Source organism: Enhydra lutris, unplaced genomic scaffold, assembly GCF_002288905.1.
Source record: "Enhydra lutris kenyoni isolate GAN:26980312 unplaced genomic scaffold, ASM228890v2 scaffoldscaffold6, whole genome shotgun sequence".
NCBI lineage: Eukaryota > Metazoa > Chordata > Mammalia > Carnivora > Mustelidae > Enhydra > Enhydra lutris.
The window spans coordinates 5,139,757-5,166,746 of NW_019154090.1; the positions used below are offsets into that span (position 1 = coordinate 5,139,757).

At 55.5% G+C, this 26,990-nt stretch overlaps 2 protein-coding genes across 5 annotated transcripts in view; both read left to right on the forward strand.

Annotated features, from left to right (window-relative positions):
• Positions 1–7,244, forward strand: part of LOC111141456 (prostate transmembrane protein, androgen induced 1) — a 54,625-nt gene extending 47,381 nt beyond the window's left edge. For both annotated transcript variants that reach the window (XM_022494031.1, XM_022494033.1), the window contains exons 3-4: positions 2,601–2,654; positions 3,116–7,244. In XM_022494031.1, coding sequence (XP_022349739.1) covers positions 2,601–2,654; positions 3,116–3,664 — 603 coding nt within the window. In that variant the 3' untranslated portion in view covers positions 3,665–7,244. The remainder of the gene's footprint in view (positions 1–2,600; positions 2,655–3,115) is intronic.
• Positions 7,245–14,666: 7,422 nt separating this feature from the next.
• Positions 14,667–26,278, forward strand: LOC111141626 (Z-DNA binding protein 1). 3 transcript variants are annotated; one of them, XM_022494339.1, is made up of 8 exons: positions 14,667–14,782; positions 17,331–17,552; positions 18,092–18,157; positions 18,529–18,702; positions 19,939–20,103; positions 21,277–21,483; positions 22,402–22,635; positions 25,492–26,278. In XM_022494339.1, the coding sequence occupies exons 1-8, from the start codon at positions 14,749–14,751 to the stop codon at positions 25,722–25,724; spliced, it is 1,335 nt and encodes a 444-aa protein (XP_022350047.1). In that variant the 5' UTR covers positions 14,667–14,748; the 3' UTR covers positions 25,725–26,278. The 3 variants fall into 3 exon arrangements, with proteins under 3 accessions (XP_022350047.1, XP_022350049.1, XP_022350048.1); XM_022494341.1 differs by having other exon boundaries at positions 21,307–21,483; XM_022494340.1 differs by having other exon boundaries at positions 18,095–18,157.
• Positions 26,279–26,990: the final 712 nt, after the last annotated feature.

Consider the following 26,990-nt stretch of genomic DNA (forward strand, 5'->3'; position numbering starts at 1 on the left):
TGGGCCCGAAGGGGCTTGTCCTGGGGTTGGCGGGGGAGGGGAATGTCCCGTTCCACCTGGCCACCCAGGAAGCCTCCTGCTCGTTTCTGAGCTGCTCCGGGGTCCCTGAGTTTTGCTTTCAAACGTGAAAGGTGATTTCCTCACCTTTGCAGCTTTAATTATTCCCCCAAAGCTCATGCATCTTGAGCAGCAATGACCGCTTCACCAGTAGCGCTCTCGGAAGACAGTTCGTGTGTGAGGCCTGCTCAGCGTGGGGCAGGGATGGATTCGGACTGGAGGCTGAGTCAGGGCCTTGGATGGGGTAACCCTCTGTTCTCTTTGTCCCCAAATAGCCCTGGCATGGGTCTCCCGCTTCCCACATGGCTTCTATGCACACAAGTCTTCTAAATCGGGTCCCGGGCAGCCAGCTGGACATTGGATTACTATACAGCAGGCCAGGCCCATGCAGGAGCTGAGAGACACCATGAGAGTCTGGGAGGCAGGGTGGCAGTGCTGGTTCCTGGAGGGCTCCCTGGAGGAGGAAGTGTGACGAGGCTGGTGGATGGTTCGGGGCTCTACAGTGGGGCTCCTGGGGCATCCATTGGTGTTTTCTTAAGCTTCCTGTGTGGTGCCAGGTCGATAACTGCTCTGTTAGGGCTGGGAGTGGGGGCTGTGGTGGGAAGGGGTTGTTGGCCCCGTCACGCAGACCCTGGGACAGAGGGACTCGTAGGCAGGAGTGTATCTGGGTCACAGTCCGTCCAAGCTGGCCTTGGCTGCGTGCACCCCACCCCAAGGCTCCTGACCCTGCTGAGGAGCAGGCGGATGGCCCCATCTGCTTCCTGGCCCACACGTGGACTGTGCCAGTGGCCCGACTGGGGGCTACGGAGCCTGCCAGGACCGGCCTGAGCCCGAGTGGGTCAGGAGGCAGGCAGGTGAGGGTTTGAATCCCAGCACTGCCTCTTACCGGCTGGGCCCACTCAGCTCTCAGCTAACCAACCTCAGCCTGCCTTGGGGGTATCTTGGGAGAAATGAGATGGTGCTTTAAAGAGTGCTTAGTGCAGTGTCCGGCACCAGGACAGCGATCGAAACATTACTAATACCAGTAATGAACGGCCTTCAGTGAGCACCTGAGCAGCGAGGTTGCATGTCTGCTTGCTACGTCCTAGCCCTGGAACCGACTAGACTCCTGTGAGTCTTTATGGGGTTAAGTGCATGCTGTCCTGGTGGGACAGCATCGAGAGCCCCAGAGCCCCCTAGTGGCCCTTTAGGTAACTGCCGTTCTCTGGGCAACCCGTGCGCCCCACACCCCCATTCACCTTTGGGCCCCACACTGTAAGTGAGAATGTCTTACCCGCGAACTCTCAAGAAACCCAAGGAAACTTTTAGGGTGATAGGTACATTATTTTGATTGGAGCGATGGGTCTCTGGTGTAGACCCATGCCAAAACTTAACCAAATTGCGTACTTAGAGGATGTACAGTTTATCGTATCTGTTAACATCTGTGGAAAGCTGTGAAATTCAAAGAAGACATCCCTCCCACACCCCCCTGGGACCAGGGCGATCTATCACCACATAACTGTCTGGGCTTCCCTCTCAGACAAACTGATCCTGGCTTGGGGGTCCCTCTTCCCTGACACTTGAGGCTCTCCCCAAGGCCTGAAATCCCCGTGGTGTGCCGGCATGTCCCCATCCCGAGCCCGTGTGGCAAGCTTCAGGCCTGGCGCAGCACTCCTGGCACGGCGCGGCACTCCTGGCGCATTCCACCTTTGCTGACCGATGGGATCATTTATTTGGGGGCAGAGCAGACACGTGAGGGCACTTGGCTTGTCTCATTAACCAGCTTTGTCCATATTTCTTCACCTGTGAACGGGACTCCTGATACACGGGTGGGGACTGAAAAGAGATAAATAAATACAGAGACAAGTTGATTACAGATAGGAGAGCTGCTGGGAAGGAAGTTAGGCCCACGGCAGGGTTGTTACTGGGGGAGAGCTCTTTAAACAGTGGTGTCAGGGGAAGTCTGCGGGGCTGGCTGGGCAGCAGGGTGGCCGGTGCAAAGGCCCTTGGGGGCGTGCATAGCACGGAGCTGGAGAGCATGTCCACATGGCCCCCAGCACTTCCATGAAGTCACAGAGTGCTATGAGCACTCCAGGCATATTCTGCCTTGTGAAAGTTCTGTAAGTTAAGTAACTTGCCAAGGTCGCACTGCGAGCACGTGGGCCAGGTTACAGGAGGGCTAGATCACGCCAGGCTTCCTCATCAGCCACTTAAAAAGCTCATGTGGATCCATTCGAAGGTGCAGGGGAAGCTCCTGGAGGGTTTTGAGGAGGGGCCCACAAATCAAACATCTGGTTCTGGAAAGTGTGAGTGGGGGGTTGAATTTTCAGGGGACAGTGCAGAGAACTGAGAGATCAGTGACAAGGCCGTTGTGGTCCTGTCTGAGACATGGTGGGGGCCCAGGCGAGGGTGGACGGGTGCACGGGTGGACGGGTGGGGATGGAAAGGAGTGGTTGGCTGCCAGCTCTGTTTGCGAATAGAAGACCCCAGGGTCAAAGCCAGTTAACTCTTTGGCGTCCTCCTCTGTTCCTCCCACTGACCCAGCTCCTCTCCTCCCCACACAGGAAGGATGCCTCTGGCCCTCAGAGAGCACAGTGTCGGGCAACGGAATCCCAGAGGTGAGACCCTGCGCCGCCTCCGGTCCCCTCCCTGCCTGTCCCCCAAGGTGCTGAGATGGATGCCTGAGGCCATCTGCCCACGGGGTCCCCTTTCCAAGCCAGAGTGCCTCCTATGGCTGCTGGGCTCACACCTGTGCCCTTCTCTGAAGGGCACTGTCCTTGGCTGCCCGGATCCTCCGCAGGGCGATGTTACCTGCGCCCTGCCCGCAGGGAGCGGACCCTGGTGTCTGCACGTGGAAGACAAAAGTTGCCTCTATTTCAGCTCCGTCATGATGTTCCTAGCCGGGGCTCCCCAGCGGCGGGCCAGGGCTGGACTCCCCGCTCAGCGGTGCCCACTGCTGCAGGTTCTCCCTCCCGCAGAGAGCAGAGTCCGGCAGCCGGAAACCCCACCTCCACCCCCACCCCACCCCCGCCTCGGGTCCTGCTTCTGTGGGGCCCTCACTCTGCTCTGCCCCCTCCAGCCGCAGGTCTATGCCCCTCCGAGGCCCACCGACCGTCTGGCTGTGCCCCCCTTCACGCAGCGGGACCGCTTCCACCGCTTCCAGCCCACGTACCCCTACCTGCAGCACGAGATTGACCTGCCGCCCACCATCTCGCTGTCGGACGGGGAGGAGCCCCCGCCGTACCAGGGCCCCTGCACCCTCCAGCTGCGGGACCCCGAGCAGCAGCTAGAGCTGAACCGGGAGTCGGTGCGCGCGCCCCCGAACAGAACCATCTTCGACAGCGACCTGATGGACAATGCCATGTTGGGCGGCCCCTGTCCCCCCAGCAGTAACTCGGGCATCAGCGCCACATGCTATGGGGGCGGCGGGCGCATGGAGGGGCCGCCCCCCACCTACAGCGAGGTCATCGGGCACTACCCTGGGTCCCCCGCCTTCCAGCACCAGCAGAGCAGCGGGCCGCCCTCCTTGCTGGAGGGGACCCGGCTCCACCACGCGCACATCGCCCCCCTGGAGAGCACAGCTGCCTGGAGCAAAGAGAAGGAGAAACAGAAAGGGCACCCTCTCTAGGAATCCCGGGCTGGGGCAGCAGGAGGTAAAAGGTGAAACACTCCACACCTCTTAAACGAGAAGACAGAGGAGGACTGGGCGGCACCCACAACGTTCGGCGCGTCACCATCCTCTCCCCCTCTCTCTGTGTATAAATATTTACATGTTCTGTCTGGTCTGAATGCACAAGCTAAGAAAGCTTGCAAAAAAACCACGTTTCTTCGTTGAGCTGTGTCTTGAAGGCAAAAGAGAAAACCCCCCCCACAAAATCTACCCTAGTCTTTTATGTTTCTAGTTGAGCTGCGTGCGTGAATGCTTCTTTTCTTTTGTTTATGATGATTTCACTTAACTTTAAAGACATATTTGCACAAAACCTTTGTTTAAAGATCTGCAATATTATATATATAAATATATATAAAATAAAAGAAACTGTATTGTGAGGGCAGGAGTATTTTTGTATTAGAAGAGGCCTATTAAAAAAAAAAGTTGTTTTCTGAACTAGAAGAGAAAAAAAAATGGCAATTTTGGAGTGCCAACTCAGAAAGCGTGTATTACCTTGTAAAGAAAAAAAAAGTACAAAGCAGGGGTTTAGAGTTATTTATATAAATGTTGAGCTTTTGCACTATTTTTTAATATAAATATGTCAGTGCTTGTTTGATGGAAACTTCTATCACGTCTGTCGAGACTTTTAAGGGAGAAATGTCAAAATTTCAGTCTACGTCAGGCAGAGGGTGGGCTCTACACGGAGTTTGGAGAAGCTTCCAGAGGGGGCTGCTTTCCTGTGACGCGGAAGCTTCTGGCTAGCGATAGGTTATTACCTCGTTATACATTCCCCCATCGGAGGAGACCTGTTGTCCCCCTCCGGGCCAGAACAGCCTTCGGATGGCAGATGAGATAGGGAAGTTACTCTTCGGCACCAAATTCCAGGTGGTGGCTTTGCATTTCCTGAGATGAAAATAAACTTACTGAAGAATTTAGTTTTTCTTCCTGTTTCTTTAAGCATGAAGCCCCACCCCCACCCCACCCTGGGAAGGGGCTGAGGTGCCCCTCTCTAGCTCCAAGAGGGGCTCGGGTGGCTGCTTTGTATGGAGTGCTTTGGGGTGATCGGGTTGGCTCCAGGATTTTTCCGCTGAGGTCGGTGGAGCCCCCCCCGCCCCCGGCAGATCAGAAAGGCCCAAAGTATTAGGAACTTGACCTCATCCCTGTCTTTCTCTTTACGTAGCCATTCTCACTCAACGGGCCACCAAACGGAAAACCGGAGGTGAGAAAGCGACATGCCCAGATTTCTCCCGGGATATGAAAAAGGGTTAACACAAAAGAAACAGTCAAACCTGTGCTTTATGTTTTCAAAGCAGAATTCCTGACCTTCTGCTCTCCTGCATTTTCATCCCCTCTCCCCGTGGAAACAATCACGTTTGCTGTGTTTATCTGTCTGTGTTTTCATAGCCTCTCTAGCAGATACCAGGATTTTACTGTTTAGATTTCAGTGTGGAAGGACCCCTTGGTGACGGTGTGCTGGCGAGGACGCGTGAGTCGGCACACGTGTGTGCGCGGTGGTGACAGGCGGGATGGGGGAGTTGGGGGGGGGTCCCTTAGGATCTACCAGGGACAGTGGCTGGAGCTGCAGCCCCTTCCTCCCACTGAGGACTTGTTCACATTCCATGGGGTGACCCCCCCCCAAATGGAAGAGCAGCACCCCGTCCAACCCCTTTCGAAAGACAGCACAGAGCTAGCTGTCTTTTCGTTTTGGCAGACTGCTAACTAGCGGACTAACATCAGAGGAGGCTTAAGGGCAATAACTCTTGTTTTTAAGCAACTTTTTTATGACTTAAAAACCCTGAGAACCGTTTTTGAAGTTCTGACCCTTTGAACTCTATTTATATATACATTTTCAGAAACATGGTGACCAGCAGATAAACACGGAGAGTCTGAGCGCCTGTTGACCAGCTTGGCAGAAAGTTCTTATACTTTGACAATGAAACCTGCATCTCCGTGGGGGTCTTCAGCCTAAACTTGGCTTCTCAAAGAGGATTGTTTGCGGAAGTGCAGAGAAATCGGTATAATTTGTCCTAAAAGGTACAGGGACACATTTATAGAAAAAATTTTTAAAAACTGTATCTTTATGTGAAGAGTCTGCCTAGTGCCTTAAAGGAAGCAGGGCTCTCTTGCCACCAGTTGGGGGCATCCCTGGGCAGTGACACGATCACCCAGGGATTGGCCTTCCTACTCGAGGTCAACAAAGGGTTGCTGCTGCTTCTCAAATGTCCCCGTTGCCCTCTTGTGTCCTGCCCCGCCTGCCCTCCACGGGGGATGTGCCTGGCTCCGTCGGGCGATCCTGTTCCTGCCCTCCACCCTCTCATCCAATACTGTGTTTGACTCCCGCGGGAGTTGTCAGCCCAGAAGTGGCTCTCGGTTGTGTGGGTAGCGGCAGCCCCAAGCGTTCCCGAGGTCCTCTTGAGCCAAACTCTGAATCCTGTCACTTGGAGGTGCGTTCGGAAGGAGGCGGGGGAGTGGCTTCCTGACCTCAGCTGGCTTGAGGGCAGAACACGCCCCTCCGGTTGTACCCCAGGAATCAGGGCTCAATGCTGCGGCGCCCCTGGGCTCCGGGCCATGCCGATGCCAGTTGCAGGGGTTCATGGCAGAGCAGCTAGTCAAAGTCAGGGCGCATCCCAAGAAAACCGGTGGGGTGTGTTTCTGGAAACAACTGTTGGAGCTAAGCTCTCGGTTTCTCTGCTGGACCCCAGAGCTGTGGCTTCACTCATTCCTCTAGATGTTGACTGTCGTGCCATTATCTTTAAAAAGGCTTTGAGCACCCCTGAGGAGATCCTTTTCGAGTTAAAAAGTTTGGGGTCTTCGGCAGTAGCTGATTGGAGGGGGACCAGGTTGGGCTTCCTCTAGTCCTCGTTTCCCTGCTTCTCAATCATGTTTCCTCCCAAGGAAGAGCATTTCCCCCGACAAAGGCCAGGTCTCCACAGACCCTGAGAGCCATCCCTGTCCCACCCTTGCCCCGAAGCCCAGTGTTCTTTGCAAAGAGCTAAACTCCCCCCACCCCCACCCCCAATGTCTAGCGAACACAAGGGCAGGGCGAGAACCGAGTCCATGCCCTGTCCTCGTCTCCGTGCATTGTATGTTTCACAAATTGCTTTCTACATGCGCACAAAGCTTCCAGATCCACAAAACATCCCAGTGATAAGGAAAAATAAAAGTGTTTTTTGTTTTGTTTGTTTTGTTTTGTCTTTGTTTTTTTCTGGAAACTGCTTCAAATCTTGCTGTATCTATAGAGCCCAGAAGGACATGTTCTCGTTTGCCTGCCTGATTCCATGGTGGTGTGCTGACGGCACGCTTTTACGTTGCGTTCTTGGCGTTGGAGCCGCTCTCCTTTGCAGCCCTGTTCCCCAAGTTCTGTTCAAGTTCAACTCATGTAAATTCTCCGTGGCACGCTGGGTGCTGCGCCCACGTTGCTGCTGCATAAGACTCTGTACTTGGATGCCAATCCACAGGCCTGATGAAATCGCTTGTTGTGTATCAATAATCATTAGTGGCAATGATGACATTCTGAAAAGCTGCAATACTTATACAATAAATTTTACAATTCTTTGGAATGAGGCTTTCTTAACTTCTTTGGCCATCTTGACTTCCCCTGTCCCCCACCGCTCTCAGCAACGCTCCTGGGGCCCATTTAGCGGGATGGAAGAAACCTGATGAGTTGCTGGGGGCCTTGAGCAATTCCCTAGACCTCTGTCTCAGTTCAGGCAGCATCCGGGGAGCCCAGTGAAAACACTAGCTCAGGCAGGTGGTTCTAATAAACAGGGTTAAAATCAACCCACCCCTTTTATTAATTAGGGTTAAGAGAACTTGCAAGATATTACCTATTTTTCCTCCCTCTTGGAAAAATCATTCTCTATAGCATGCTAAAAGCTCTGATAAGTTCTGCAAGAAAGAAACTGCCCAAGGTGGGTCGCTTCCAGAAGTAAACATTGAAGCGTGAATTTGTATAAAGGGATACATCAAGGGTGTGCTCCCAAGGGAAATGGGAATTGGGAAGAGGAAAAACGAAGCAGGATAGGGACGACTTTAGGCAAAGTCCCCACCTCAGCCAGCTCCCAAAGATCCCAAAGGGACCTGTGGAGACCTCTAGCGTATAAGGTGCTTCTGGGTGAGAAGTAGACTCATGTTCCTGGCTCGTGTGTGTCAGAGTGTAGCAGCGGGGGAGTGTCACAAGCCCCAGGGGTGTTCCCAGAGGATGTTCCCAGGTACCGGCCCTTGGTAATGCCCGTGGATGCCGGGGCAGGGGGAAAAGGAACCTAAAAGGGTCCCGGAGGATCTGAGTGGGTTACCCACAGTGCCCCGAACAGTAACTCATATTTAGAACCATCTGACACCTGGTTAAGGTTTTTTTAAAAAAATCAGCCCAAACTGTTAATTCTCAAGGGATGCCCAGTGTTTGGCCTCATCCCCACAGTTCTGCAAGCTTCTGGAGTACAGAGTCCTACAATCAGGGACTTGAGGCACACATCTATCTTACTTGTTTCCTCTCTCTGGTGGGGGAAAATCTCGGAGAGAGAGAGAGAGAGGAAGAGATAGAAAGAAAAGGAAAGGAAAGAAGAAAAGGAAAAAAAGGAAAATTAAAGAAAAACCCAGAGAACTCACTACTCTTCGGTATTGGCAGTGGGACACCGTGGTGCTGTTCCACAGCCCAAGTGCCTCTCCTTAGTGGTCACTGTCCTTTCTGGCCCTCAGTCACCTCATCTGTAGAAAGGGTTGATGGCAGTGCCTGTGAGGTAGTTGTGAAGGATGTCTTGGGTTGAAAAGGAGACCCTCCCACACCTTCGACTTCAGCTCAAGCTGATAAAACTGAATGAGTCCAGAATAAAGGCGGAACTCAGAATGTCTAATATTTGTTGAGCACCTACTAGGTGCCCAGCACCGTGTCAAGTTCTTGATTGAAGTCGCCCTTGTGTTTGGGGAGGTCCCGTCTCTCATCTGATTTTTTATTTTTTGTTTTTTAATTATTTTTAAGCACAGCATCACGCTGGGCACTGCTCAAGGATGTCAGCGCACAGAGCCTAACCTCTGACCCCAAGGAGCCCACCTTTTGGTTTTCGAGAGAGACTCGCAGACTGGCATCACAACACAATACTGCAAGGGTGGGAAACTGTGCTGTTAGGGTGAGGGGAGGCAGGATTTCAAGTCCAGAGATGTTAGGGAGAAAGGGAGGGGAGAGAGCGAACCAGGTGCCTGCGTGAGCAGAAGCCAGCAGGAGACTCAGCAGCGCCGCCGCACAGCCCCGCAGAGCCATGCCCTGGAATCCGCTATTTCTTCCTCTAATAAGTGAGCCAAGCCCAACTGAGGCTGGCCTTAGCAAAAGAGGGACTTGTTGACTCTTGCAACTGCTAAGCAACAGGTAGAGCAGGGCTGGACCACTTGCTGCCAGGTCCGGATGGGCCCACCATGACATCACGAAGATGTCTGTCTGCACCACCAGCTGCTCTGTCCCTCACCGACCTCCCTTTCAAACAGATTCTCCTCCCCTGACGCCCACCGTCTCTCCAGCTTCCTTCTCTCTGCCCTCAACCAAGTGGGAAGAAATTAGCTTCCTGTCCTTCCAGCAAAAGTCCCAGAATTGAATTCCATTGGCCTGGACTGGGTCACGTGCCCTTCACTGAGCCAATCCCTGCAGCTGTGGGGAAAGCCGGGCTCTGATTGGCCAGGTTTCAGTCACTTGCCCCACCCTGCACCTGGAGGCAGGGCCAGCTCCCTGCCATCCACCTGCACCGAGAAGGGAGAGCAGCGATTCGCTAAAGGAAAGTGAGGGGGACTCACCAGAAGAAGGGGTTCGGGGCTCGGCAGCTGGAAGCAGCAGCTGCCATTTCCCCGGCCCCGTGAAGGCGTGGAAACTGGAAGAAGGCGGCCCTCGCGGAGCCCAGCCGGGCTCTGGGGCGTGCATACCCTGCAGGCTCCCTTTGCACCGGGCTGGGAAGGCAGCCCTGACATTTTTGGCTACTTCAAGTCGGCTTTGAGTTGATATTTGTTGAAATTACTTCAGCATGGGTGTCTGGCTTCTTGTCGCCGCCGCAGGCTTAGACGGAGCGTTCGCCGCGAGGAAGACTAGCGCCAACAGGGGAGACAGAACACACAGCGAGCCGTGCCAGCTCGGCGTCGCGTTTCCTGTAACACTTGGTGCAGTTGTACCGAAGTAAAAGAACGGCTTCTAAAAATAAAACAAAACATTATAAGCTCCGCAAATAATTTGGAACAAATGATGGATTTAAATGTGCGAATAGATTTTTAAAATAAATATCCCTCCCGGGTACGGGTGCGCGCATCTGCGTGCGCCCGCTCGCACCGCCTCTCCCTCCCTGCCCTCGCCCCCGCTTCCCTCCCTCCCTTTCGGTCCCCACCTCGCCGGGACTGATAAGCCTGAAAGTGGAGGCCTGAAATCATGATGTTCATCTTATTAAAAGGCTTTTATTGAACTCAAAATAATTAAATTTGTCTTTAAAAGCATCCAACTTAATTGAGCGAACAAGTTTTGAAATGAATTTTTTTAAATTCATCGTTAGACTTCTGCCTGCTCTTTACAGACTTGAGCAGGTGCCGGGAAGAGGGCAAAGCATGGGGTCAGGGCTCTGTGGTCGTTTGATCTGGATTCAAATCCTCCCCAGTCACCTTTCCAGCCAGTTCACCCCCCTCACCACCCCGCACCGCCTCCACCCTGCCTCAGTTCCCAGGAGGAGTAAGGTGTGCAGAGAGCTGTAGCAAATGTCATCCAGGCCTCACCTGTCTTTTGATCATAAAAATAAAACTTCGATGGAAAGTCATTTCAAGCCATCCATTGGGATGTGGGGAAGGGCTTTCTACAGGGTGTCAGTGGTGGGGAAGGAAGAGAAAGAGCCTGGTGCTGGCCAACCTCCTCACCCCTTGCCCACTTCTTGCCCATAAAGAAAGCACGAAACATTATTTGGTGAAAGACCAGATGAAACGGGACTGCTTTGTCATGTCAGAGGGGGACAGCTATGGAGGATGCAGTGATGATGACTAGCTCCTGCTTACTGAGCACATACTACGCGCTCAGTGCTCTGGTAGGACCTAGGTGCATGATCTCATTTAACTTTTGCAGTCACCCCAGAAGTAGGTGCTGCTTTGATCTCCTTTTCCAAAGGGAGAAACGGAGGCTCAAAAAGACTAACGACTTGCTCCCAGGCCTGCAGCTAAAAAGTAGGGGTGCTAGACCAGAACCCCAGGTCCATTCAGCTGCAGTGGACACAGATGACCAAGGGAAGCCCTCTGAGCTCTGCCTTAAAGGGCAGCGAACAGAGCCAAGGCAGGTCTCTGCGGGGGTTGGTAGGGGGGCTGCCACAGCGGGTCCTGCTGCCTTTGACAAAGCAGCTTTCCCTGGTCTTTGTTCCTCGCCCACTGTTGATAGCTCTCGAGACAGCGTGCACTCCTTCTCCTCGGGCCACCTCTCGTTCTCTGATCTTTGCCCCTGACCGAAGACACATTATTACCCACATTTGGTGCCTTCAGACCTTTCTACTCTCTCCCCCGAGGTGAATTCACAGAGAAAATGTGAAAATAATATCCAGGCTGCTTGGTAGGAAGGAGACTGGGTTTTGCCAACACAATGCGCAGTAAAAATATCTCTTCTTTAAAAGGGAGAGAGAGCTGTAAATACTGGAGATCAGTAACATGTAATTATCATCTGGTTTGGGTGGCGAGTTCTAATAGTTTCCAGAAAAACACAAACCATGAAAAAGGAATGTGCTTTCCAAGGCAAAAAGAGATCTGGGCTTGAGCAGGCAGTGGCCCCAACTTGGAACTACTGTGGCCTTTGGGGTCTTTCCCCGGCAGAGTAGGGAGCCACCTACTCACTTCCTCTCCTGTTTTGCCTTCCACACTAGACAGGAGGCTCTGAGAATGTGGACACTGGTTTGCACTCAGCCTCGAAACTGCTCTATCAACAGGCTCCCGTGAATTGACATACTGGCATGCTCCTTCCTTGGGGGAGCAACAGATTCTCGAAATGGAGAAAACAGATTCTCGAGAATCTCGAAACAGATTCTCAAAACAGAATCTCGAAACAGATTCTCGAAATTCTCTACAGCTTGGTATCCCCCGATACCTATTGTCTCCTATTTCAAAGTAATAAAACCCCCATTTTAGCTCAGTGCATTGTGGCCCAGGATAAGTACCATCTTTCCCCACCCTCCTTGCTGGCCATGGTACTACTGGGATGTCAGTAAAATGTGTGTGCAACTGACAAGTGTTCTTAAAGGGGAGCTACCTGCCCTTCTCTTTCCTCCTTTCTGCTGGAAGGAATGCAGATTGATGGCTGGAGTTGAGCAGTCATCCTACAACATAAGTCCAACCTGGAAATGAAGGCCACAAATGACAGAGAAACAAGATAGAAGGGGCCAGGGTCTCAACACCACACTGGGCCACACCAAACCTGGACAGTCTACCCCACTGTTATGGGAGAAAGAAAAAGGCATCTGCATTGTTTAAGCCACTGATATTTGGGTCAAAGTTAATCGTTATAGTCAAAATTACCTTCAAAATCTCTTAAATTAAGAAATGAAATGTAAGAGAATCCAAATCTTTAAAAGTGGGAATCCTGGGGTGCCTGGGTGGCTCAGTAGGTTAAAGCCTCTGCCTTCGGCTCAGGTCATGATCTCAGGGTCCTGGGATTGAGCCCCGAGTCGGGCTCTCTGCTCAGCGGGGAGCCTACTTCCTCCTCTCTCTCTCTCTCTCTCTCTCTCTCTCTGCTTGCCTCTCTGCCTACTTGTGATCTGTCTGTCAAATAAGTAAATAAAAATCTTTAAAAAAAAATAAAATAAAAGTGGGAATCCCACTCGGCATGGTGAGACTCTCCCAGCAGGTGTGTGGCTTCCATAAACTCCAGACCTGGGATGGAATGCTATGGAACGCTTCAGGGCTTTGTTTGTTTGTCTCTAGCGTCTAAACTTATTTTGTACAGATGCACTGTGTCACATTTTCCAACTTTTGCCACTTTCATGAGCTCTGATTAAGGCAGGCTTTTTCTTGTTTATTATCTCTGTTTTATTGTTAAAGAAACCAGAGCCCAGAGAGATGGTGACACACAGCTAGGGAGGGGCAGGTCTGCAGCTGGGACCTGCCTGGAGAAGAAGGCGAGTCAGAACCCTGTCCAGGTCCCAGGGGCACTTGGCCTTCCCAACCTAGTGGTTCCTGCTGCAGGCTCCGAAGCCAGTGTGCGAGCCCCGCGTGGCTTCAGGATGGGGGCGGGGAAGTGGGGATGGGGACGCTGCGGGACAGGGGCATGAAGGGGCAGAAAGGGACCATCCAAAACTGTCCAGACACAGGCCACGAGGGTGCCGGCCACCACCACGGAAGCACGAGCGGCCCTTCCAGAAATGAATTTGACCCTCAGGATTAAGCCCGAGTCTCAGCCTAACCTGTAAGCCGAGGGGACACCTGGGTCAAAGCCAGAGCCTCCGACCTCCACACGAAGAGGCCGGCAGCGTGCTGAGTTCGAGAGGCCAGGGAGGATGGGGAGCAGCCCGGGAATGGGGCCAGATGGAGTCAGGGGTTTCCCAAGGAGGGTGGTGATGGGGGCGGCATCAGAGAGACCCGCGAGCCGCCCTGGGGTCCAGGTTGATGAGCGAGCGCCACCTGGTGGCCAGTCCCAGGACGCCGCGCCCCCCCCCCCAGCCTCCCACTGGGGGCTCAGCCCGAGACCCCTCCCTGGGTGCCCCTCCACTGTCTCCCTCAACAGCCCCGGCACGTTTGAAATGGATATTGACAATGCACAGGGAGAAGCACGTTTTCTCATTTTTACATTAAACAGAAACAAAACACCCTTGCGGTTTTCTGTTGCTTCTGAGCTGTCGGATGTGGCCGCGGGGGTGGGGGGGCGCATGCGCGTCAGCTCACCTGCGATGCGCGCCCCGCCCCCAGACTCCGGGCTGAAAGTGGCCTGGGTGGGGACCCGGCGTCAGGACTGCCCGTTCTGCAAACACTGCTCCGGATGGGCGAGCCCCTCCCTTTGCAGAAGAGCTGAGGCAAAGTCCTCCAAGGTGGAGATCCTCCCCAGGCATCTGAGGCTGGAACCTTGAGCCCGGGGACTTCCAGGGCTAGTTGGTGACCCTCCTGGCTGCTTGGCCCCAAGCCCTTCACCACCGTAGACTTCGGTTCCCCCTTCTGTTACCTGGTAAAGAACGGTGGCTCTGACCTACTTGGGGGTCAGGAGCCCCTTGAAACTACATGGAAGGGATAGGTCCTTTTTCCAGGTATGTGGGTGCCTGCTGTGCTCATGGCTGGAGATGGCACTGCAGGGGTGGTCTGGTCAGACTGTTCAACTGGATGACCCCCTTCAGTCCTCTTCCCGACCTCCTGATGTAGCTACTTTTATTAGCCCCATTTCACAGATGAGGAAACTGAGGCACAAATATGCTTACAAACTTGCCCAAAGTCAGGCAGCCAGTAAATTGTGGGCTGAGTTAGAACCCAGCCTCGGCCAAGTGACCTCATGACTTAAGCCTCAGTTTCCCCTCTGAGAAAAGATATCGTACCAGCCCCTGCACTGAAGGGGGGTCGGAGGGGCATTTGGAAATGGAAAAGCACGTAGATTAGAAAGCACATAGCAGGTGCTCACTAAAAAGACTGATTTTGACACGCGCAGACGATGCAGCGGCCCAGCCACCCCCAACCAGGGGCCTCAGCCTACATGTGGGGATCAGGGTGGGCAGTGGCGAGCGCCCAGAAAGTCAGGGAAGCCTCGCGCTTCCAGAGAATGCTCTGGTCTTGCCAAGCTCAGCCTCTTTCAACCCACACGTACTCAGAGGCCCTCGCTCATCACTTCTGCTTTCAGTTTTTTTTCTGAGGCCACACACAGGAGTTTCGTTTTCTTTTCCCCCAGAAAGCTGGTCAGGTCAGGCTGACTAGGCTTTTTTCTGGAGTGTGAACAGCAAACACCCACCCCCTGATGCGTCCCCTCACAGCTGTGGGAGCACCACACCCAGCCAAGCAAGGACACCTGGCCTCCTCCCAGCCTGTCCTCTCCAAGCCACCTTGCCGACGCCTGCCACGGTTCCCACGTCTCCAGGCTCCCAGCCTCTACAGCCAGGATGTCCCAGGCCCCTGGGGACCCTGATGAAACAGGTACTTTTTCCTTCTAAGGGACAGTAGATGCTCCCAGTGGGATTTGCACTTTTCTTTCCAGCTCCTTTCCTCAGTTAGACGACAGCAATGATAGCTGACAGTGTCCCAAAGCACAGTGGCTGCGGGAGCCGAGGGGAACCCAGGGTCTGGTCGGGGAGGCCGCCTCTGCCCTGAGCACCTCGAACACCTTTCAGGAGCCCTCGGGGGGCAAGCACAGTGCTGAGGCCCTACAAGGGGGACCCTGGGCGACACCGCTGACACTGGGGTCTGAAGACCTGACCTCACACTCATTTTAAGGAACAACAGATATGCGATATGCGATATGCGAACAGAGGCAGATATGCGAGACTGCGTTTCCCCCGTACAACAGATAACACTTGGCTCCTGGAAGAAAACCCAAGAAAAGCGAGCTGTGTATTCTAGAGAGCCTGGGGGCTGTGGGTTGAGGGTGGCTTTGGTTTTTTCTTCTTGTTTTGTCATCATTAGCTGGTTTATTCCTCACTATAATCATGGAGGTAGCTGCTCTCATCCCCAGTTCACAGGTGGGAAAAGTGAGGCACAGAGAGATACCACGGATGGCAGAGTAGGCGCTCAAACCATAGTCAGAGAACAGAAAAGAGGTCAGGTGGGGTGTTGGGGAAGGGTGCCTGCAGAGTGCCCCCAGGGCTCGGGATCATCCCCGGTTTCTGTTGTATTTCCATGAGGGGGACATGAAAGTACTTGTCACTCAGCTGGTGAATTTAACTTCTCCCTCCCAGGTGTGCCTTGCCAACCTGTCATTTACACCTCGTCCGTTTTACAAATTCCCGTTTACAGACGCACCAGCCTGAAGACTCAGCCCGCCAGCCCTATGCGCTCGGCCCTCACTCTGATCTCCGACCCCACGACCCCTCGGCTCCTTTGGGGTCAGGTGGGTGGTGGAGGAGGGAGGGAAAGGCGCTCACCCAGGGGCAGGCTTTTCGAGAATCAAAACTCTTTTCAAGACAAGGCAAAGTCAAGCTCGCTGTTGATGGGAGGGGGATCCCACCCACCAAGGTCGGTGAAGGGGTAGAGGCCCCTAGGCGGTCTAACTGAGCCTCACCTGCACCCAGCAAGGACGAACACGTCCTGGTCACAGGGCGAGCCTCAGAGCCCAGCTGCAGGGCCAGACAGTGGATAACCCCTCCCCCCCCCTAGGGAAAGCCCAGAAGGTGAGAGGTCACCTCTGGGGGCAGCCAAGGGGCCCCGGGTCTTCCCCAGAAGGATCCTGCTTTACATTTCCCTCCTGTTCTTGGGAGCAGATGTTTCCTGTCAAGAGGCTGGGCTGCCGCCCGCGGGGCTCCCTCCAGCTCCCCAGGCACTGTGTGTGCCCTGTTCTCGGCTCCCCAAAGAGCCACTGGCTTGGGTTTGTGGGTGCCTGAGAGGAACAGGGGTCGTTCAGAGAGCTCCTTCTCCAGCCTCTGGGATTCTACTTAGGGTCATTAACCTCAGGTGGGGATATAATGACCCAGAAGGAGCTGCCCAGGCCCCGCCCTGGGTCATCTGGACAGACACCTGTCCCTGTGCTGGGCAGACCCACTCAGACACGTGTTCATTCAAATGCTATTTCCTGAGCATTTACTGTGTGCCCAGCACTGTGCTAGACACCAAAGATAATACAAGGAACCCGGCAATCACAGCGGGGGGTCCTTGGAGACCTTCTGCAGGGACCCCCCCCCCGACACACACACACACACTCAGGGGCACCCAAGACGGCTCCCCAAGAGAGATGGTGTTTGAGTGAGACCTGGAGGTTGAGTAGATGCTGGGCAGGTGGAGAGGGGGGAGAGTATTCCTGACAGAGGCAGCAGAGTGTGCAAAGGCCCAGGGGTGAACGGGCTGGAAGGAGCATGGCAGGCTGGCCCTCGGGAGCAAGCTCTGGCTGCCGAGGGGAGGGTGGGCCGGAGGGATCCCGACCGCGGTCGTCTGGGAATCGGTGATGAAGAATCGGAAGGTGGAGGCATGGAAGGGAGAAGAAAAGGTTCGAGAGAGCCAGGAATGAGGTTTCCAAGGCTGTCTTGTAACTGGGCATCAGGGAGGAAGATCTGTTTCTGCGTGTCCTTAGCTTCCTGGCTTGGATGAGCTGATGCGCCCCTGATGTGGGTGGAGAGCCCACGAGGAGGGGAAGGCACCAGGGGGGAGGTGGAGACAGCAGGCCTCCCAGGCAGGCACTTTGCCTCCCCCTACTTCTTGCTCTCTGCCCTCAATCTAGCCCACCCTGCCACCCTCTACATCCCTCTGCTCTGGGGAGGTCTGACGGCTGAGCCTCCCCTGCTCGCCCTCAGGGGCTCACACCAGGCAAGGGATACTCAGAAGGCTGGGGTACCTCCTCTGGTCCCTGGGCTGTGCAGCCAAGGTCATTTGGCCGCCTGGCTCCATCCCCGAGCAGTGGTATCATTGCTCGGGCCCCCGCCCCTCCCTCTGCCCTGGACCCCTCACCGGGGGGTGCCTCCCCTGCCCCGGTGCTTCCAGCCCAGGCTCCATCCGGGAAGGAGTCAGTTCCCTCTCTGTCCCTCTCTCCTCCTCCCAGACCTAGAGCAGAGGATCCTGCAGGTGCTGAGGGATGCTGGCTCCCCCGTGAAGTCTGTCCAGTTGGCAAAGGAATGCCAAGTGCCCAAGAAGAAACTCAACCAAGTCCTCTACCGGATGAGGAAGGAGTCCAAAGTCTCCCTGGAAGGCCTGGCGACGTGGGGCCTGGGCCAGGGTGGGACCAGAGAAGTGGAGCCCGCAGAGCCGGTCCGGCCCAGCCAGGGTAACCTGCCCGCCAGGAGGGAGCGGGGCGGAGGGCCCAGCACAGGCAATCCTGGCAGCGGACACGCGGGCTCCGGGCCTGGGTTCGAACATGGGCTCCCCGAATACGGGCTCTACCTCTCAAGGGTGCGTGGCACCCTGTGGCCACGCCTTGTAGATCTGGGGTGGCGAGGAGGGGAGGGCCTCATGGCCGCACCCAGCAAGCGCTCAGCAGAGCATGAGCAGGAGGAGTGCCACGGATGACGGCCACGTGGGGATGGGAGTAGAACAGACTTGGCTTTGAGTGGGGGTCCCAGAGCTGGCGCTCGGCAGGCGCTCCCTGGCCTGCGCATGGGGGGATGACCGTCTCGGCCCAGAGGCGTGAGTTAGCAGCGAAGCCGGGGGCATGGAGAGCAGCCGGGCAGGCTGGAAGGCAGGTTTGTTTAGACTCTGAGTCCCGATCGCCGGTGCACCGGGGTCACCATGGAGCGGCCCACCTCTGCCCCGTGGGGTCCCCGCCCCTCTGCCGCCCCTCATGCCCCCCGCTGCTCTCTCCTCTAGCAGAGCGGCTCCAGCAGGACGTGGCTGCAGTTCCAGAGGAAACTGGCCGTCAGCTCACTAAACAGCGTAAGCAGCCCACTCGCCCCAACCCTCCTTGGCCACTTGTGATGTTACTCTTGTCCCGTCCCCCCAGAGGAGCCCACAAAGAGGCAGGACTCAGTCAGCACAGTGGAAGCAGCTAGATGGCTGGGCAGGCTCCCTGATCCGTGGTTGCACCTGCCACGAGTGCCTGCCCTGTGCCCGGCACCGTCTGGCGAGCAAGTGTCTTTTCTGCCCCCAAGAACAGCCACTGAGCGGCGCTGTTCTTACAGCCACACGTTTCCCATGGGGCCATAGGGCATAGGGGGTCTGGGTCGCCCAAGGTCACAGCGCTAGTGAGCAGCGGAGGAGATTCAAACCCGGGCTCCTCCTTCTCCACCCACTGCCCTGCCTCCCAGAGGAAGACATCTACAGGATTCTGGTAACCCATGGGCCCTGTAAGGCCCTGACCATCTCCCAGAAGCTGGGAAAGAAGACAGCGAAAGAAGTCAACCCAGACTTGTACGCCATGAGGAGGAAGCACCTTCTGGACTTGGATGAGAAGTCAAGTACATGGGCAGTTTATCGGCCAGGTAGGTCCTCACCTGCCACCCATGCCTGGATGGGGCAGGGCGGGAAGAGAAACCATAGCATCCAATGCTTGTGGGCGCCCTGCCCGGCGCTTTGCCAGCCCCAGGTTCATTGTCAGACCCTCACCGAAGCTTGCGGTGACCTTGCTGATGGGTCCCTAGAAGGAGGTACCAAGAAGGTGGATGTGCTGGTGGGAGTATCCAGGGAGGGCTTCCTGGAGGAGTGACCTGAGGCTGTAGTTGCCGAAGGCAAGGGGCCGGGAGCAAAGGTGTCCCGCTCCTAACTATAGCTGCCCTGGGATGCGGGGCTCAGCCCGAGTTTGCTAACAGTTTGGTCAGCACTTTGCCCAACCTGGAATTGTGAAGCTGCCGAAAGAGAAGGCTGGACCCAGACACCCAAAGGGTGGGGGCCTGGGTGACGTCTCCCTCAGGTGCAGCAGGCACAGGCCCTAGCATTAGGGTCCACGACCCTGTTCTAATTCCTCTTAAAATCAGAAAAAAAAAAGACGAGTTAATCATGACTCCGGTGTCGATGACATTTGCCTTTATCCAACCCTGTCAAACACGGTAATTTTGAGTATTTTTTTATGGAGGAAGGCCCCCAACAAGGCACAAGAGCTGAGGTCCCACAAAGGCGGGGCGTGGCCCTGCGGTGGAGCCGGGGGAGCCCCAGGCAGGTGCTCACGTGGCCTGCGGGATGATGTACAAGTTCACGGCGCTCGAGGCGGGGAGGGGCTCCGCATCGCAGGCGGGATGACACGGCAGCCGCCAGGTTTTAAACACTGGTGGAAAGTCCCCTTCTTCAAAGTGCCATGTGAGCCAAAGGGAGGTTATCCCGTGGCCAGAAACAGCCCATGGTCAGCCCCCTCACAGTCTTCGTGAAGAGGAGAGGAGTCCTGGAGCCCAGTGGTCAGGGGATGCCTCACGGCGACAGGGACAGAGGATGGGGTGGGTGGTGAGGCTCCCACGATCCCCCCGGGGGTGGCAGAGGACACACAGGCAGGGTGACTGCCCTAGGGACATCTAAGCAAGGCTCACCTTGGACAGCCGGGGGGGTCTTGTGACACACCCCGGTTCCTGGGTCCCGCCTTGGACCTCCTGACCGAGGACGCTCAGGGTGGACATGGGGGCGTCTGGGTGTTAACACACTCTGCCGGAGATTTGGTTGCTGCTCCCTGGTATTTGGAACCCCCGACCCCCAGGGAGGGCAGAGGGCTTGAGTGGAGTATGACTTTGCAGACTTGGGAGGAAGGAATCCGGCCCCTGCAATAATTTACCAGAAAAATCCAATCAACATGATCTGTCAGAATGGACCCAATAACCACATTTCCATTGGCAACTCTGAAAGCATCCAGATTGGACATGGGAATGTCATCGTGAGACCGACGGCCTCTGGGGAGAACGGTGAGTCCTCGGAGAGACACCTGCTCCCTGTAGGTAGGGGTCTCTGCTCCATCAGAGTGGGAGCAGAGAGGGGGACGTTCAAGCTCTGAGGAGAAAGGGCAGCTCTCAGATCTCCAAGGTCCTCCTTTGTGGCCTTCCTGAGAGGGAGGAAGTCTTCCTTTGTGCCTGGATCAAACCCCTCCTGCTTTCCCTTCATTCTGATACCTTCTGCCTTGGTTTCAATGGGACCTGTTACTTTGCCATGAGAAACAGCTCAGTGTTCACGCTCCCTCAGTAGAATGTCCCAAGGCGTCACTGTAGTACTTCGTTTGTTCTGAGACACACTCCCCCCCACCGACCCCTCACACACATTTTAACATCTTAGAAACTGGGATGCATCTTACCAGCAACATCCTACTTTTGTTAAAATACAGTCTTGCAAAGGAGTGCCTCCTCTCTGCCGGGCACTGGGGCAAGAGGGCACAGGGCCCCTATCAGAGCAGCCGCGGAACACAAGTGGCAGCATCAGCCCAAAAGTTGCCATCCTCCCTGTGACCCGGAGAGAGCCGACTCCTCCCCCACCCACCCCCGACTCTGGGTTTCAGTTTCCTCAGCGGTGAAATGAGGAACTTTGTTTTAGAATCTAGGTCAATGTCTCCCCAACCGTAGTCCTCTGGCCTCTGCCCTCCCCAATTTGGGCCAGGCCCATGTCTGATTATTTACTTAATATAGTTAAATGGCTTATCTTTCTATTCTACTCAAATTTATTTTAAAGTTAGCTTTTATAGCCTGACCTTAAGTTTAAAACCAGGAAGTTTACCATAAAGTTAAATACCGAGAAGAGAAAACGTCAAGGCTCTGAATGCCCTAGCTCAGGAGTGTTAAAGATACGCCAACACCCAAGGAGACTCGCCCTGGTGGGTTCAGAGGACTGAGAGTGTGAGGGAGCAGAGGCTGTGCTCACTGACTGGGTTTTCCAGTGCCCCAGGACACCCCAGGGGACCCCCACACTAACCAAGCTACTGGGTCCGCCTGCTCTCCATCAATAGCCTGAAACACTCATTCCCATCTGATAGAACCCACCAAGAATTCAGAAGCCAGTCTCCTCTGTCCAGCCAGGACTTTGCATGTGTAGGGGGGGAGGGGGCTTCAGAGGCTGGGGGTCTGAGGTCATGTTGCTGTGTCCCCCGCTAGGCTCCATGGCTCCCCTCCACCTCCCCCCAGTGGCACCAGCTGACCCCTCATCTCAGACCTCTCCGGCTGCAGCCTGGGGACCCCAGGACATCCGCTTGGAGAAGTCTGTGCTCAGACGGGTACAGATGGGACACGGCAACAAGATGAACCTCAACGGTGCCCCGGCCAAGGGCCCTGCAGCCTGCAGCCCCCCAATCAGCCCCCCAGGTAACCCAGCCTGCCCCCACCCCACCCCATCCATCTCCCCACTGGACAGAACTTGAGCCATTTTTTGCCAGGAGAGAGGCAAGATGGGAAATTCCTTTCCTTCCACCGGGAGGCTGTCTACACAGTAGAGCAGGTGGGGCTCCAGAGCCGGCACTTGGGGTCCCACTCCCTGCCACCCACCCTCCCCGGGAAAACTGTGTCCTCTGTACGACAGGCATGGACCAGATGAAGCAGGGTCAGAGGAGACGGCCAGCCTGGAATGGCATCTAAGGAGGGGGCAGGAGCCATCTGAGTACCTGGTGTCCTACTGAGTGCTGTCCACAGGGACCAGAAAGCCCAGGCTAAGTCCTCTGGTAACCCAGAGACAGGCTGGGGCAAAACAGCAGCGAAGCAGGGATGCCCGGAGGAGAGTTTCCAGGAAGGAGAAAAGGGAATGAGTTCGGGGAGTTCCATGGGGTCCAGCCACAGGGGTCTGTGGTGACCTGAGGTGACAGAGGAGCGTCAGGAGGAGGGGGGACTGTGTGCAACTCTTGTCCGAAGTTTGGATGGGAAAGGAGCCAGGTGGCAGGGGTTGGGGGCTGGCTGTGACCATGAGAAGACTTTAAGTACAGGTTGGAGATGGTGTTCTGGAGCTACGGGGAGGGTGGAGGTGCTCGAATCCCGGGGAAGGGCACAGAAGGAGGTGGCATCTATGCCGGCGGACCTGGTTGGCAGAGAGAGCAGGCAGCCCGGCTGTGTGCAGAGGGGCTGAGGGAGGCAGGCTCTCGGCTGTGGACCGAGCCTGGCTTGGCTTCAGGGAGGAGAACCGGCCGGGGAGAACTTGAAAGCCAGGCTGGGGTGGGGGGCGTCAGGGCTCAGGGCCACCATCAAGCTGCTCTTGTAGCCCTCCTGACTTCTCTGTCTTTGGCTGACCCATAGTCTCTACCACCATGGATGACCCAGAGGCTTTGTTCGAAATTCGAATGCCCAAACCCGGACCTTCTGCTGAGGAGGAGGTGGCCCAGAGAGTCCATATCAGTTCATGCTTCCTTGAGGACACCGCCATCGGCAACAGCAACAGAATGACTGTCAGCTCAGAGACAGCTGGTCCAGAAGGAGTTGTAAGGCCTGAGGACAGCAGGAGGGACCCTGGGGAGCCAGGCAAGGATGCAGGTGAGCCTGGGGCAAAGTGGGCCCTGAGTTCTCTCTCTCTCATCCATCCACCCATCCATCTACTCATCCACCCATCCATCCACCCATCCACCCATCCATCCATCCATCCTTGCGTCCATCCAACCATCCATCCATCCTTGCGTCCATCCATCCACCCGCCCATCCACCCAGCTACCCATCCATCCATCCACTCATCATCAGTCATTCTCGAATCTCCCATTTCCAAGAGTCTGGAAAGCAACAGAGTGTCATAGCAGAGAACAGCCCTGGAGTTAGTGTGTGGGGTCAAATATTTTTAGCCAAGTGGCCTAGCCCAGCATTTAGCTCTGGGCCTCTGTTTACCCATAGTGACAGAAGGATGATAATTGCCTGTGGCTCCTGGTTGTGGTGAGGACTGGGGGAGCTCTGCAGGCAAAGCTTGGCCTGTGCCCAGCTCACACATGCCTCCAGGCATCAAGAAGTATTTTTACCACTGGTGTTGTTTTAGGCGTCGTGGCAGGCGCTGGGGTGCCACAGAGAGTGAGGGTCTCTTTGCTGCAACAAAGAGAGGATACTTTGTTGCAGCAAAGAGACCCTCTTACCAGAGTGGTTCCCACCTGCGGGAGGCTCAGCACACAGGCTAGGGGAGGCCATCCAGGCTGGCGGGAGGCACAGAACCCGGGCTATCCCGGGGGGTCTGCACACATCTGGGGACATAGACGCTACAGAGGCCCAGCCATCCGCCTTCCACCAAGCACACGCACAATCCCGGCCTCAGTCCATGGGCTTGCTCTTGGCCTCAAGAGGGGCTGGGAAATGGCACCTGAGCCCGGCTGAGACTCAGGGGAGGGGGCTCCATGGCCAACAGGACGTCGCTGGTGCAGCTGGTCGCCCGGCACAGCTCCTAACCCCTGGTTGTGGAGCCAGGCAACTCCTGGCAGGTGACAGAGGCAGGAACAAGGTGGCGGTGGCTGAGGGAAGGTGCACCCAGCGGGCGGAGGAGTGTGGGTGGCAGGCGAGAACAGGATAGTGGGTGAACAGAAGTGTGAGTGTGACCTGTGCACGCGTCAGGGATGGCAGAGGCCAGAGCATGGTGCCACACCATGGCGGGGACTTTCGCCTCTATCCCAAGGCTGTCAGGAGCCACAGAGGGATTTGAGCAGGAGAGGGTATGACAGGACTTCTGCCTCCAGAGTGAAGGAAGGATCCGGAGGAGGATCGCAGCTCCCAACTCTGGGATTTGGATGAAGGAGTCGTGCCGTTGCCCCCCATGGTTAGAAAACCTAGACTAGACCTTGCCAGCATCCACCAGCCAGCACCACAGGCCTGTGGGCATTTATCCTGGATGCCAAGAGTGTCTTCCCATCCTGATGACCATGTCCTTGAACTTCCAACAGCGAGAGGAGTCAGTAGAGAGAAGGTGCCCTCTTCCCCACTTCCCAGAAACCTCTACGGAGGCCCACAGGGACGCTGGGGGTGGTGGGCCCCCGCCTGGTCTTAGGTGGGACCAGCCAAGACTCCTCTTTGGGGGAAAGAAACACAGCCCTCTCATTCTGAAAGATAGCTAATGCTCCCCACTTTGTCCCTCCCCGAGGAATCAGCAGTGGCACTGACAAGGCCTTTTTCACTCTGCACCCCCACCCACCCTCCTCACTGGCCTGAGGAACACCTAACTTCTTATTCAGGTGACGGGCAGGATCCCATCCTAGGACGTGGAAGGCCCGGCAGGTTTTCCTCTTGGGGGAAATGGATGATCAGGGTCTGTCAGTGCTGTGGAGGGCGGCACCCTCTTTGGGGTCTCTGTGAGCTGAGGCTCCTGGACAGGCTGTCAGTAGTGGTGCCGGCCCCTCTCAGCCCCCCACCTGCTCGGCTCGCTGCTGTGACACCCTGATGGGATCGGGAACATGACTTTGGGGGCCCAGCGCAATACAGAAAAGTGGGGCCCCTGATTCAGCTTCATCAGAATTTCAAGACAGAGCTGAGCTTTGAAATGAGCCCAGGCTCCCTCTGAACGTGGGCCCAGGCCACGTGTCCGTGAAGCTGGCCCTCCTTGGAACCTTCTGGAACAGGAGCCCTCCTCTAGTCCGTACCCATCCCCCAGTCACTCAGACCCTTGAGTCTTCCCAGAAATAATGCTGTAGCCACCTTAAACCTTCTTCTGTCTTTCCTGTATTGGGAAGAAGAAGTTCATTCGCTTCCCAGTTCTGGCCCTGCCCTTGCCCTAAACCCTCCTTCACCTGGACACACAGCCGTGAACAAGTCAGAGAAACAGTCCGGGACAAAGACAGGCAGCTCACTAAGCAGCCAAGCCTTTTGAAGAAAACCGGGCACCGCAAAACAAACAAACAAACAAAAACAATAAAACCTGGGAGGGATGGGCAATGCCATGATAGGCGAGGAGCTGCCTTGACGGGGCAATCAGAGAAGGCTCCAGGAGGAGGTGGCATCTGAGGGGGAAGGAGCCAGCCAAGCAAAGATCGGGGAAGGCCCTTCGGGTGGAGCGGACGGCACGTGCAAGGGTCCTGCTCAGAGTCCTGCAGGAGCCTAGGGAGCAACAGGGAGGGCGTTCCACCAGCCAGGGCTGGGTCTCTCTGAGCTGGAAAGCCCAGAAGAAGGGTCTGCATCTTCTTTTAAGTGCACTGGGGAGCCCCTGGCGGGTTTTGAGCAGGAGCAAGTGTTAAAGTCTCACCGAAGACAGTGAGGGGACAGAACCAAGGGGGGCCTGGGAAGACGGGACCTACTGCACCGTCCAGGTGAGAGCGAGCAGGGTCTCGGAGATGGGTCCCCGGTGAGCCAGATGGCTTCGGTTATTTGAGACAAGGGGGCCCCTGTGTCCCTTTGGCAACAGCTTCTCTTCCCGGGATCTTCTCTCTAAAGGTGCAGAGCCTAGAAGCCAGTTCCCTCATGACCGTGACCCGGCTCCCCCCGGCAACAGCGACGTCTTGACCTTCATCTCCCACCTTGAAGCTGTGACTCTTGAAAGCGGGGATCCCCAAACTACAGAAGACAGCAGCCAGGTGGACAGAACCCCAGACATGGACTCCCAGGGGCAGGTGGAGACCAGAACAAACAGCCAGACTCTCTCAGGAAGAGCAGGGAGACACCAGTGAACCCTTGGTCCTGTGCCTTCTGAGTTTCATAAACGCTCTTGTCCACCTTCTTGCCTCCTGACATGTGGCTAGTGAGAGTCAGCACTTGGGCTGGGCCTGGCCTGGGGCTGGGCAAAGGTGCATCTGTCCACTGCCTCCCTGGCCCCCTTCCATCACGGCTGTCCATTCTTCCCTCACTCAAGACCTGACGTCCTCAAGGCCCATTATGGCTTCCTGATCTCTTTCCACCTGACCTTTCTAGAACCTTCCTACCTCCACTTTGATCTCTCAGGATTTCTTAGCTGAACTTCCAGAGAACAAATCCTTCCACTCGAAGCCCCAGTGGAAATCGCTGGCTAGCCTGTGGGTCAGGTGACCTCTGCTGGCCAACTGTTAGAGACCGTTTGTCACACACCAACCTGGAGCTTGTGAGTTCCCTTGGAAGGCTTGTGGTCACAGTGGCATTTCTAGAACAAAGAAGCAGGGTGGCATCTGGAGGACACTTGGGAAGGAAGATAGGGAAGGATAGAGGGAGGTGGGTCAGCCAGGCAGGACCACTGTGGAAGGGGACTTACATCTCCACTCGTTACGTCCACATCACACACAGCTACGTGTCCACCACCCTTCCCAATGCCACACCTGTACTTCACTCTCTTCTGTGTTTCCTCCTCTGGACCATGGATTTCCAATGCCCAGGAGCCATGTCCCTTGGTGGAGGGAAAGGCTGGCTCATCACAGAGCCTCAGTAAAGAATGTCATTGAACAACCCTTTTTCTCTTTTCAATGTGACTGGGAGGGTATTGAGATCCTTGACACACTGATCAGTGCCTGGCCAACACACAGCATTTATGGTATGTCCCTTAAAGGGGAGTCCTAAGGCATTGTTGGAGCCCTGGATCCAGTGATTCCTGAAGCAGGCTCTATCTTTGCACTTGTCCATTAGATGAGCTGATGTGTCTGTCCCCTTAGTGTGGAAGTCAGCTCCAGTTGATTTCCCTTTTCTAGCGTGGCCTGTCCCTCTCACCTCTGCCACCCCCTTTCCTTAGCTTGATGCTACTCAGCCAGCAGGTTTCCGCTGACCTATGACTTCATCCAGGACAGCTTCCCAGGCTCTCCTTCCAGCCTGTCTCTTCTCCTCTTCTGAGGCTCCTGTGTTCCCCCCATAAACCCGTGTCTTCCTGCCCTGCCATTGCCTTGTTACTTGCCCGCCTCTCCATATTCACCAAGGCTCATTTGGTTGTAGATGACAGAAAGCTGGGACCCACTTCATGCAAAAGGGGATGTGCT

What these genes read in the sequence shown, in the direction of transcription:
- LOC111141626 (XM_022494339.1), top strand. Translation starts at nt 14,749, where the DNA reads ATGTCCCAGGCCCCTGGGGACCCTGATGAAACAG. An exon ending in TGGGGACCCTGATGAAACAG is followed by an intron (nt 14,783 to 17,330) that starts GTACTTTTTCCT and finishes TCCTCCTCCCAG; the next exon opens with ACCTAGAGCAGAGGATCCTG. An exon ending in GGAGCCAGGCAAGGATGCAG is followed by an intron (nt 22,636 to 25,491) that starts GTGAGCCTGGGG and finishes TTCTCTCTAAAG; the next exon opens with GTGCAGAGCCTAGAAGCCAG.